The 13,988-nt window shown below is 35.4% G+C and overlaps 1 protein-coding gene across 2 annotated transcripts in view; it reads right to left on the bottom strand.

Annotated features, from left to right (window-relative positions):
* Positions 1 to 13,988, bottom strand: part of AP3B1 (adaptor related protein complex 3 subunit beta 1) — a 303,905-nt gene that overhangs the window by 103,407 nt on the left and 186,510 nt on the right. For both annotated transcript variants that reach the window (XM_025387269.1, XM_025387270.1), the window contains exons 18-20: positions 11,733 to 11,841; positions 8,567 to 8,738; positions 5,083 to 5,230 (exon numbers count right to left, since the gene is read on the bottom strand). In XM_025387269.1, coding sequence (XP_025243054.1) covers positions 5,083 to 5,230; positions 8,567 to 8,738; positions 11,733 to 11,841 — 429 coding nt within the window. The remainder of the gene's footprint in view (positions 1 to 5,082; positions 5,231 to 8,566; positions 8,739 to 11,732; positions 11,842 to 13,988) is intronic.

The raw sequence follows: 13,988 nt of genomic DNA on the forward strand, positions 1-13,988 counted from the left end.
CTTCAGCAATTAGTACACAGACACTATAGATATAACCAGAATACTGCATCACGAATAAGGTGCAAATAGTGGACTAACAACGTAGCTGAAATAACTATGCTGTGGAGGAGCACTCTAATATACTGGGTAGTTATAGGAACACTGAAGCCTAGGTTTCACGAAGGATAAAAATCCTGGAAATGTAAAAGCAACATTTTAAATAAATTTTTTCACCATCTGTTCACATAATTTTAACTACAAGCAGAATATAACTTAATTATATTGGTCAAAAACAGGATAAAGTGATATAAATGTGAATCTCTACATTACTGAGTTTTCTCTCTACTCTTTCACATAAAAAAAATTTTCCCTTTACATTGTGTAAAGTATGTGAAATCACATAAAATAAGTAATTACTAAAAGTAATTTTGTTATAGGTGTTATTTGGAACAAAAGAATTACTTCACTGAAAGGACTATACTAAAAATATTTCTCAATTAAATATATTTCAAAAAATAACACCTACACATAAAATACACTTATCCATCAACATAATTATAACAACAAAATTTTCTCCGGTCATTACCGACAACATCTGACCTCAAATGAGGACATATTCCAATCAATAACACAAACAAACAAACATGGTACCTGAATGTGTGACTATTAGTTTTGTGCCTCATGAATATGCTGGGGCATTTTAAGAATGTAAATAATCCCCTTGTGGTTCTCACCCTTTTGACTGTCCCATTCACATGAGTGATACCCCATCATCAGTAACATTTTTCATTCCTTGTAGCCATTCTCAACTAGGAGAAGTGGAGGGTCACAGTGATATGAGGCTACTTTCTCCCTTGCTTTTATTTTCTGTAGTAAAGGATGAAAAAAGAAAGAACAAAGGCATAGAAATAGGAAGGGATACAGAGTGTTAACAGAACCACAAATATTCCACTGGGATTAGAATTTAGTGTGTGTGGCTGGGCAGTTGCCGACGCCTGTAATCCCAGCACTTTGGGAGGCTGAGGTGGGTGGATCACTTGAGTCCAGGAGTTCGAGACCAGCCTGGGCAATATGGAGAAATCCCTCTCTATTAAAAATACAAAAAATTAGCCAAGCATGGTAGTGCATGCCTGTAGTCCCAGCTACCCAGGTGGCTGAGGTAGAAGGATCATCTGAGACTCAGAGGTCGAGGCTGCCAAGAGCTGGGATCATGCCACTGCATTCCAGCTTGGGTGACAGAGCAAGACTCTGAAAAAAAAAAAAGAAGAAGAAAGAAAAGAAAAGAGAGAGAGAGAGAAAGAAAGAGGAAAGAAAGAAGGAAAGAGACAAAGAGAAAGAAAGAGAAGAGAAAAGAAAAGGAAAAGAAAAGAGAAGAAAAGAAAAGAAAAGAAAACAGGGTGGGTAGGGTTAAGACTAGGTAGGTTTGGGCAAGCTAGCCTGAGTTTACTGAACTCAAATGGCAAGGGGCCATCAGGCCAGGTGAATTTAATATCCATCTGGCAGTTGTATAGAAGGACTTGGGGTTGGGAAAGCACTGGTCAGAGGATAACCAATGGCAGTGGTCTATGCAGGTAATGAAGAGCTGATCTAGAATAATGGCAGTAGGGAAAGAAGAAACAGACATGAGAAATAACACACAGAACCTATAGGAGTTGGTAACTATCTAAACATACAGAATGACAGAGTAGTCAGAGATAATTCTGGGGCTTCAGATCTGGGAGAATGAAAAGAATGCTGGTGACAAATGGTAGAGCACGTCTTTTTATTGTATTCGGTTTGGAAACAATTAGGTTTGATTGTATTAGGTTAGCCTCAGAGAGGTCTAAAAATTTGGTATGAATTTGGGAAGAAAAGCTGAAACGTATTTTAAAGACTGAAAGACATTACCATGGAAGTAATTAACATAAATGCTTTAGCTGAAGCTATAGGAGTGAATTAGGTCTCACAACAGGACAAATTTAGAGGGAAAAAAGAAGACTAAAGAAAAATTCATTCACATAAATTAATATCGCAAAAAACTAATATGTACTAAGTACTAATTTGGGGGCAACGTTCACAGTTGGATGTCAGAAGCGGGTAAAAAGTGAAGCAACCGAAAGAATGAAAGGTCAAAAAAGTCAGAACAAAAGGGATGCAGAGACTTTTAAGTAGTCGGGGAACAGTCATACAAAAAGACCAAGAATAAGAGAAGGCTACTGGGTTTGGGGAAGGATCATCGCTGCCTTTTCAGAGAGCAGTATGTGTAGGATAGAGTTGGAAATAACTGGGTTAAGAGGTACAAGATGCAGGATACGTAGACTATTTTTCTAAACTCACTCTCACTCATGTACACACACTCTGTCTTTTCCACTCCATGCTCCCTCTCTCTCTCTTTAAATGAGGAAAAAACCTGAATGCTACAGTTGGCAGAAAAGGAATGAATGGAGAAAGAGATTAAAGGTGTGAAGGAGACAGATGATTATGAACAAAACAAAACCAAAAGGAAGTAGGAGTTACCCTTGGGGAAGTGGATGTGAATCTTACACAGAGCTGCATTCAAAGGAAAAGTAGGGTAAATGGAGACTGTGAGTTAGAGAGTAGAGATACTGACCGTGGATGGCAGCTGTCTTCTAAAGAAAGTGGCTAAGCTCACAGGCTGTAGGTAAGGGAACAGAATTAAATGTTGACTTACAACCTGAATAGTGTAAAAAGAGTGGGGAAAAAAAGCAGGATACCTAAGTTACCAAAAAATTTAGGTTACTTTTAGCATTTGATGTTCTCCAATACTGTTGATCTTTTATGAAATTTTAAAGAATGTTAAAACTGTTGTTTTATAGTTTTATAGTGTGTTACATTGATCTTTCATATTTTATTTTTGACATAACACTTGAAAGAAGTAAGGTAGGTACTAGCATTTCTGCTTTACAGATGAGGAAACTGAAACAAAGATATTCTCTCCCAACAAGTAGAACACTATGCTTATCTCATAGAACTACCATAAAAATTAACTGTTCTGAAAGCCATGTATTCAAGGTAACTCCTAGGTCACATTTTCATGCTCAGTGCCCTCAAAACACATTGTCTGAATGAAAAAAAAGAAAAGAAAGTGTAAAAGTATAGATTTAGTTAGGCTGCAGATATAAGGCATATGAATTTTCAGCACTAACATATTGTCATGCTAAATTAAAGTAAAGTACCCACCATCTGCCTTCATTACTCATAATTTAGAGCAGAAGCCACAACACTTGGTGCAAGGAGGACTTTTCTACAATTATAGTCACCTATTATTAGAAAATAGATATACTCTGCAATTGCATGGTATATGCCAAATTATTCAGAAAGAAATAGAAATAAATAAGTAGTATGGTAGCTCCAAGGTGGAGAACACTTATTCCAATTGCTAAACTACAGCAAAAAATTCCACAGTCCTGTCTGCCTATTATAGATGGGAAAAGGCATTCTAATATAAATAAGCCACCTAAGGGAAACACATGAACACAAAACTAAACAATGTGAGCGAAACCCAAATTTCTCAAAAGCCTTGGTTCACTGCAATAGTTTGAGTTGTTTTATACTGACGTTTTACAGGAAAATATTTTTAACTATCAAGAGATTTAATCTGATCACTGAAAGTCCTTGACAAAGAAGAAACAAACAGAATCACTGACCTGGAGTGCCCCCGTGGCTTTTATCTTCTTTTGTTTTTTTCAGGGGGAGGAAGGGGTACAACACAACATGATGTTCAACCACTGTGGCTTTTTAATGGCATCCTAAAGCTCTGCTTCTAATAGTACAGAGGAACTGAAGTCTATAATTTTTCAAGTGTTATAAAACTTCCTGAGAATAACTTCCACCACTTGACACTCACTGATTTCTTGTTCAGTCATTTTAAAAAAATACTTCTTACTCTGGGTTGTACTTACTGTCGATTTGTAACTCTCTTTATTTTCAATAACATTTTAAACTTTCTGGTAATTTGATGTAAGTACGAAATGAGAGTACATCAAACTCACTATGTGATAAGTTTTTATATCAGGCCAGATTAATAAACCATAAAATCTCTTAAGATTTTATGTGAATTTTTTAAAAATAAAAATCTTAGGTTATTTTATATACAGACACAAGTTTTAAATATAAATTCAAGTTTAAGATAGGTTTTAATATATGCAAGAAAATGTGAAATAAGGCTAGCCAATTTTAAAAACATTCTTTAACAATAAATCTTTGGATGGGGGAGGGCAATTGTCTACTTCAATAAATTAATTTTCATCCTTGCCTACTCAGATAACATACTGAAGAAATTCAAGTTAATAGAACAAATAAACAAAAACAATATTGGATTAAGAAGAAACTGAACTGAATCAAAGGCAGAGTTTGGCCATATTTTCAACAAACAGAATAACACAGTTATATATAAAACTACTATACTTGAAGTCTAGCATGAACACGGCCCATTTATAGGAAGGGGGTGATTATTAAAGACCAAAAAGATAATTATAATTAGGTCTGAATTCTGTATTATTATTTTATTCATTTAACTAGACCTGAAATCAGATAGAATACATTTTACATTAATAACTACATTTTTGCAATTTATACTTTATTTTTTTCCTGCTAAGCAGGCAAAATTCAGTGTTACAAACGTTATTACCAAAAAGCATTATTATATTATTATATAAGTGGCTCTTGCATTTGTTTTTAAATGTCTATGCAAATTCTTACTAAAGAATGTATACTCTTTAATTAAAGCTTTAAAACATACTCTATTATGCAAAATGCCCAATATTTTAAAAAAGTGAATAGTCTAAATTTCTGATGATGTATGTACACTTAGAATTCTTTGCTCAATACTATTTTTTGTGACTTCCTTTCACAGTCCCTTCAGCAAAAACACCCCTTGTCACAACCTAGCCAGAACAAAAAAAGCCATATGCATAAGAGTTCCCTGATTTCGGTGGCAAGGGATGAGATTTTTTGAAAGTTTCTAGCTTTTCTTCAGAGTTAGGTTATAAGGGAAAGGCTTATCTAGAAAAAAAATCACAGGCATAGATAAGGATGGTGTTGTTTATTTTAGTTGCTGTAAGAATATTTACCTTCAATTACAACAAATGCATAATCTCTTACCTGAGTGACTTTTCTGGATTCAGATTCACTTTCAAATTCTGACTCTGATTCAGAATCTGAAGAACTGTCTTCTATTGAACTAGATTCGGCATTTGAAGAATCTGAAGTTTTAGATTTTTCATTTTCCTTCTCCTCATCTTCAGAATCACTATATATAATAGTAAATTTTGAAATATCAACTTTAACTCTTTTATATAAGTAGTTTATATAAAAAATGGTTTTTAAATTCCAGAATACATTAATGAGGTAATAATGAAGGTATTACCCATAACCAAATAAATTAGAACCCATTCAAATTCAATTCTATCCTGTCATACACACTTCATATGCAAAAAGTCATAAAATGACACTAAACAATATAATCAAAAACAATGTAGAAAATATTAAATGTCTGATTTACCAAGAATTAAGTACTACCAGTAACAACTTCAAAGATATTTAGGCTGATTTTTTAAATGCTATCTCAAAATACTGTGTGTGTGTACACATATATATATTGGAGACAGGGTCTCATTGTCATCTAGGCTGGAGTACAGTGGTGCAATCATGGCTCACTGCAGCCTCGATCTCCCAGGCTCAAACGATTCTCCCACTTCAGCCTCACAAGTAGTTGGGACTACAGGCGGGCACTACCACATCCAGCTAATTTTATATTTTTTGTAGAGACAGGGTATCACTATATTGCCCAGGCTGGTCTGGAACTCCTGGGCTCAAGTAATCCTCCCAACTCGGCCTACCAAAATGTTGGGATTACACCCTTGAGCCACCACACCTGGTTTAGCAATATATTTAAATATTTATATATCTACTTTTGCTAAAATAGACTTGTATTTTATACACTTTTCTACCCAAGAAAATTACTTACTACAAGTTCTCAAATGTGACCTTAAACACATTCTATGAGAAAATGTTAACCAGTTCAAAGGAACTGGTTAACAAAGGAACTTCTAAAGTACTATCTTGCTACAAATTTAAGCTAATCAAATATAAACTTTTAAATTACCAAATGCTCATACCTAAGTGCTTAACACCATTCATTTGTTCATTTGTTCATCTGCTCAACAAATATTAATTAATTTTTGACTACATGTTGGCATTATGTTAGGTGCTAAGGATAACAATGGTTAAGAGGATCTATGTGTGTCTACCCTACAGAGTCTACAGTCCACTGGAGGATATAGATAAGGTGGCAGTGATAATACAGTATAGTAAGTAATAAATTATAGTGTGTCAGGAGAACATTTGGAGAGACACCTAAACAAACTTAATCCAATTAGGAATGCTTCCTGGAGAAAGAGACATATAAGCCAAGATATAGGTGTAAGGCTGGCAGATGGGCAGGGAAGCAGTTCTCCAAGGAGAAGGAATAACATGTGAGATGACCAAACACCCTTATCTCAGGGGATGAGAGATGCCTTGTGGTGTTTTATATTTTCCTGGAAACTAAAAGTCTAGTTCTCTCTACAACATATGTGTGTATATTTTTAAGAATCTACTGTGGGCCAGAAAGGGCTAGGCATTTCATACCAATCATACTGATTACCTAATTTAAATGCACTCTTCCTGGGTACATTATTATCCCATTTACAATAATGAAATTAATATTCAGAAAGGTTAAATAACTTGCTCAGGGACACATAACAAGAGGGGCAGAACTAGAATCTGAACTCAAGCCTGTCTCACTCCAAAGTCCGTATTTTTTCCACTATGTCATACTATCTCCCTTCAAATGAAAACACTTTGGAGTGTAAAATTTAAATTTGGTCATAAACATTTATGATTACTAAAGGGTGGTTTTTGAAGACGCTTAAAGCTTATTAAGAGCTTTAAAAAATTATCATACTAGCAAAGTTAAAAAAACATTCTAAGAGGCAGAAAAATACTGGGGGAGGGAGAGGAGTGAGGCAAGGAAAGAATCGATATTTCCTAGAATTGATTTTTGTAGAGGAAATATGATTGCTGTTTATTAAAAATGGAGCCATGGTAACATCTCAGAGCACATGTAATTATATTTGAAGACTGAAAAATATGTTGTTGTTTTTCCCTGGCAAAAAAACGGCAATTTATTATCCCCAATTCACTGGTTAAAATGTGTACTTAAAAATATAAGGTTTAGAATGTATTTGTGGTCCTCTTTGTAATAAACAATTCTTTTAAATTCAAATGTGGGTAAAGAGAAAAATCTATTTCTGAAGAAAGGAATAATAAAACTAATACATGACTACAAATTTCTAGTATACTGACTTCTGCCATCTGAAATGACATTTCATGCACTGAACAAAACTTTCCCTTTCTAGAAACAAGACATGTTTTATAACTCATATCATCATAGATATTCTGATATTAAACCAGAAGTACAGGATTTCTCTCAAAGACAAGGCTATTATAAACCAAGTAGCTCCTTTGCTGCAACAAGTGAATGATTCTAAATATATTTAACTTCTAGCTTTTAAGATAAGATTTTAAAAGTAAAAGTGTTATTTTATTATGCATCACTCAATTTTGATGGTAATTATTGTTTACCTTACTGCTTAGAGTTTCAGATGTTAATCTAATGAAAAGAATTTACTGGTAACTAGGTTTCTAACTTTGCAATGATGAAAAGCCTGTATTAATTTAACCTACAGATTTCATTTGTTCTGAACAGGAAAAACAATATAAATCACTTTTAAAATCATTAAATCCTGACTTAAATTAATAAAGTCATAATTAGGGCATTATGCTGTGTTTGTTATGGAAGTGGCAGGGCGAGCTGCTTTAATTACTGTCTGTAATAAAAGGAGCAGAGAGCGTACTGCGCCCCAATCAGTGCTGTCAGCCACGACTGAGCCGAGCTGCAAGCTCATCAAGTGAGCGGGCAGCAGGCTCCTGGGGAAAGGACCATCATGTCGGCAGAGGCCACTCACTGACAGCAGTGGGGAAAACAGAGTTGCACAATCCAAGATATTAGCCCCAATTACTCAAAATTTTAATGACACTTTAATACATGATAATGCTGTTGATAATGGGAGATCTTAAAAAGTGCTAACACTTAAAGCTCTTATGACCGTCTTCCTTCACAGCCCTTGACTCTAATATTTGGATCATAATCTTTTTAATATAACATTATTTAGAAAAATCAATTGTCTTGGTTACATAATGGCAAAGTGTTGAAGGATTTAATTTTAGCCCTCAGCAAAATTGCTACAAAAGGTAATTAAGTGTTTCATACCTATTGCTTGATCACTTAACTCAGCCTTCCAAGGTTATACCAATTTTCAAAATGTAACCCCAAGATATGTTCAAGTTCAAAATGAAAGCTAAGCATTACAAGTAGGAAAATAATGTGAACAACTAGCACTTTAATTTTAAAAAGATTTAATATCTGTTTGGGAAAAAATACACACTTCTTTTCTCTCATCATTTTTTGATTAACAAGAAACATCTGCCTGGGGCAAACTTTCACAGAATATTTTTTGAAGGAAATTCTGACAAAATACATTACCTTTTTCCTTTGGCTTTTGAGTTCCTCTTGGCTGTTCTTTTGTTTTCTAGGCCTGACTCCCTTCCACTCTCACTGTCCTGCTCACTGGAGGAGTCCTCACTGCTGTCCTCATTGCTGTCTCCTTCCTCCCCACTTTCGCCTTGCTCTCCACTTTCACTTCCAGATTCACTCTCTGAAAAACAGAACCAGATGTTCTTAGATTTATAGTCATTTAATTAGACACACGGACACCTGTAACTGTCAATATTCATCACAAATGAAACCAGATGTTGAATTTTAGTTCAGTGGACACCACGTGTTTAACATTTCATTCCCATACCCCATTCTTTCAGCTCTATGGATTCCTTTAGCACGGTGAGTTTGGAGGGAGGCAGACAGAGAGAGGATGCTCTGACAATGAGTAGAGAAAAGCTAAGCAAAGATGAACCAAGTAAACCAAATTTGAGGGAATCTCACTTTTCAAACTTTTGACAAAGTATATAGCTTTGTCAAAAACTTTCTTTTAAAGAATTACATAAAGATTGATGTAAGGCTAAAGAAATAATTTTAAATTCTTCTGCTTGTAATGGGAAATTCTATTTAGAGTAAAAGAAGGCAACAGTTTAATCTTCTTAGGAACAAATTTTGAGAGGAAAATCATTCAAATCACCTGGAAAAACTTCCAAATTCAAAGACAATAGGCAAAATGACTAATTAAAGAGTTATTACTTATTCGAGCTAGTAAAGGAGTTTTCCATAGGTCAAAGAGATGATCAAGTTACATTGAGGAATTATACTTTTAAATGTTTTATGTATAAATTATGGTATGCTAGGACTCTCTGCAGAAGAGAACACATGAAAAATATATGTGTATTTTTTACTATTTAAAATGACTATAACTACAGAGTTGTGTCCTAGACAAAAGGACAAACTGTTGCCCTGCCTGTGATCTACGTAACGAAGCCCTCTTAGGCAGGAACACAACCTTTAATTAAACATTCTAATGGTTAAATAACACCAACATCAGGAAGGTCCATCACAGTGAAAAGCTAGGAGTGCCTGTATTCTTTCAAGATGGCTTGCAAGGGGTACAAGCATGGGTTATCAAGTTAGTGTTCGGATTCAGATCCTGGCTCTGCTACTTGCCAGTTGTAAAACTGATCAAGTTATTCAACTTCTCTGGGTCTTGGTTTCCTTTTCGGCAAATGGGGATAATACTAGTTACTTTTCAGAGTTGTTCTGAAGATTAAATGATTTGAAACATATAAAGGTGATTAGAACACAACAGGGTCTGCCACAGGTTAAGGTGCTCATCATTATCATCATTTACAAACAGGAAAGTTTATTTTACTAAAATAAAGCTACTAAATAAGGACATTTTAAATTTGTGGCAATATCCAAGTTACACACACATACATATTAAGTCAGATAACTGGCTTATGCTATAAACGATGAAAAGAAATTACAGCATCTAAGTTACTCTCTCATGTCATCACATGGGACTGCAACACGAATCTGGGGCCAGCTGACTTCAGGCACCATTATTTAAAGTTTCGAGTCAGTAAAATCTTAGAGAAAATTAGTTTATTCTCAAAAATACTGGCTACCTGGAAAACACAATCTTATAACATTTTTGTTTGTTTTTTGAGATGGAGTCTCGCTCTGTTGCCCAGGCTGGAGTGTAGTGGCGTGATCACGGCTCACTGTAACCTCCGCCTCCTGGGTTCACACCATTCTCCTGCCTCAGTCTCCTGAGTAGCTGGGATTACAGGCACGTGCCACCACGCCCAGCTAATTTTTTGTATTTTTAGTAGAGACAGGGTTTCACCGTGTTAGCCAGTATGGTCTCAATCTCCTGACCTTGTGATGTGCCTGTCTCAGCCTCCCAAAGTGCTGGGATTACAGGCGTGAGCCACCACGCCCAGCCAATCTCATAACTTCTAGCAAGAAAAGTTTTCTTTTTTCCTCTGGCAGCTACAGTAGAACTCCTGCCACATGACTCATTATTATATGTATTCAGACAAACTCATGAAAAGCTGTAATGTTAATGGAATATTTCGTATATGTATTAAAAATGGTCAGCCTATGAATAGGCATGGGCTAGTGAATAAATATAATGAAGACAAATATCTATATGTAATTCTACAAAATGAAGAAGTACATGATTAATTACACAGATAATTCTCACAGGTCTACATTACTCCTGAAATTCCATATTTTTTAATATCTACTTTCTCAATTATTTCTCTACTTTTCAGTTGATTACTTCAGAAGGTAATGTATCACAGATTAATTTATCAGATATTAAAAACAAAGATTTTTGATAAGGAACACAGAGAAAAGAGAGTGAATTACCTTAGAGTTGGGTAGTAGATAACCAAGTAAGAGTGACAGGCCCTGGTTCTCCAAGGTATAAGATTTTAGAGAAAGTTGGGTATCACTTGGTCTTGGGGCAGACTTGCCTATTAGGTTAAGTGTTAATAAGAGCATCAGAAAGTGACTCCAATATAGTTTTCATTAGGCAAATCACTCACAGAATTTTAGCAATGAAGGGACTTTAAGAAATATTTAACTCTACCCCTTCATTTATCTGATATAGAGAAAAGTAGGTGCCTTCTTCAATTTGCATAGGTAAAACCCAGGGTTTCTAAATCCTTCCTATTAAGCATTCTTTTCACTGCATACAGTTACTCTCAATCTTTAGTTTGATTTTTTTATAGTATATAGAGACTTAATAATTTTAGCTTTATCTCTATAGAGGTTCACAGAAAGAGATGAGTATAAAATGAAAGAGAAAAAGACTCTTCAAGGTATAAAATAAACTTTACATTTTTATAAAAGAAAGTTACTTTTAAAGACTCCACTAAAAGTTTATCAAGTATAAAATCATGTTTTCCAATAGATATAATAGGCATTATGGTTTAGAATTCAGAATAGTATGAGTTCCTGTTTCAGCTATACCAATGTATTAGCTATTGTCCAAGAGACATTGTAAAGTAAAAAGAGAATTTAGTAATTAAAAATTACCTTGAAAAGTAAACAGCGATATATAAATGAAAGGGATTATTTTGATAATACAAACTTCACTTAAAACCACCTGCTGAATATTATGGATTAGGCCTTGTTTCTGAGATATAGAATGTAATCTACTATGTAAAAATACATGCCAATAAATTATAAAACCCACCACTGTCACTGCTACTATCAGAAGAGTCCTCCTCTTCCTCAGATTCAGAATAAAACTTCTTAGCAGAATTCTCTTGCTTTGCTTTTCCCGCTGGGGTCCATTCTTTTGCCTGTTTAAACAAATAAAGTAAATATAAATGAATTATCATTCACAGATTTAGAGTTCTGGCAAACTTAATCATTAAGAACATAACCAAATTCAAAAGCAAGCTTATGGCCTCAACAGAGAATGCAACTGTTAGAAGTCCTGGCATTAAGGCTGATTTACTTTACTCCTAAATACAGCAGCACAAACTCTCACTCAGAGCCCCTATGTTAAACCAACAATCTTATTTCAAATATACAATCTTTAAAACTTTTGTGTTTGTTGGCCCACAGAAGATTTAAACAAAAGTAGTATATCCTAAAATAGGTGAGCAAAACTAGAAGCAGATACAGTAACAGCAATAACAAACACAAGTTCATAGCTTGACACTGAAGGAAAAGAGAGAAAAAAAAAAAAAAAAAGAAAAAAAGAAAATATTTAGTGTAGGCAATAAGTTGCCCTGACCATCTCAACAGCCTAAATCCTGGAGTAATCCTTTACTTCTCTCTTTTTCTCATATTCTAAACACCTCAGCCATCAAGAAATACTATAGCTACCCTGGTCTGACCCACCGTTCTCTCCTGGACTACTCGTTACCTTGCTTCTACTGCCCCTCCACCCTGCCCCCAGCAAACAAACTTTGCAAAACACAGCATCTAGAATGATTCTATTAAAACCTAAATCAGATCAAGCTCCTTTTTGACCTGAAACCCTGCAGTGGCTCCTCATTTTACTCAGAGAAAAAGCCGAAGTCCCTACAACAGTCTGCATAGCCTGACACAACCATCCTTTCATGACTGCCCCTCCATGACTGTCCCCCTGTCGCCTGCCTCTCTGACCTCTTGCTGCTCACCCTCTTGCCTGATATGCTGTGGCCATGCCTTACTGCTCCTCCAAATGTCCCAGGCATGCTCCCAGTTTAGGGCCTTCACCCTAGCTCTTGGCACTTCCAACACCATTCCCTGCCACGTTTTTTTTTTTGTTGTGGTTGTTGTTGTTGTTGTTGTTTTTAATCACAGCATGTATTACTTTTTAACATACTATACAATCTACTTGTTTTTTTAACTGTTGGTCTATCCCTGGTAGAAGTTTCTGGAGAGCAGGGAACCTAAAATATTTTGGGCAATTTTTTTTTTTTTTTTGAGATGGTGTCTCACTTTGTTGCCCAGGCTGGAGTAGTGCCACGATCTCGGTGCACTGCAACCTCTGCCTCCCAGGTTTAAGTGACTGTCCTGCCTTGGCCTCCCAAGTAGCCGGGACCACAAGAACGTGCCATCACGCCCGGCTAATTTTTATATTTTTAGTAGAGACGGGGTTTCACTATGTTGGCCAGGCTGGTCTTGAACCCCTGACCTCAGGTGATCTGCCTGCCTTGACCTCCCAAAGTGCTGGGATTATAGGTGTGAGCCACCACGCCTGGCCTATTATGTTCAATTTTAAGTGTGGCTGACACAATAAATACTAATTATATTTATTAGCCTCTTAAAGATTTCAATATTAAATTCAGAAATATGCTTAAGAAAAATATTGACTTTAGTGTTTACTAAATATTGTATTAGTAATATCATTTACTAATATGAGCCCCTTTAATCACTTCAATACAGTGTGTTAGTTTGCTTTTATAGTCACGGCCTTGATTCATCAAGAAAAAATTAAATCATGCTTCATATATGATTTGTTAAAGAGCAGGGAAATGTATACTTCCGAGAAGATTAAAATAGTTGAGACTCATTTATTTATTGTATCTTTTAAGTTTTTACTATGTGCAAGTCTTTGCTAGAGTACATATTTTGTTGTAAAGGAATCTAGAGCATGACAGAATTTCTTATTCAAGAATGTTTCTCAGCACTGAATGTACAATAGAATCACCTAAGAATAGTTTTTAAATGTTAATACAAACAATAAAAATATTAATACTGAAAATAGAATACCTGGGTTCGCCTCTTGAAATTCTAATTTAATTAGTCTGGTGCACATGTCTGACCTAGTTGTGTTTTGTTTAAAAATCTCCATATGATTATAATGTGCAGCTACATTTAAAAGCCACTAGTCTAAGGCCAGGTGATGTGGCTCATGCCTGTACTCTCAGCACTTTGGGAGCTGAGGCAGCAGGATGGCTTGAGCCCAGGAGTTTGAGGCTGCAGTGAGCTATGATTGCACCACTGCACTCCA

Source organism: Theropithecus gelada, chromosome 6 (genome assembly GCF_003255815.1).
Source record: "Theropithecus gelada isolate Dixy chromosome 6, Tgel_1.0, whole genome shotgun sequence".
NCBI lineage: Eukaryota > Metazoa > Chordata > Mammalia > Primates > Cercopithecidae > Theropithecus > Theropithecus gelada.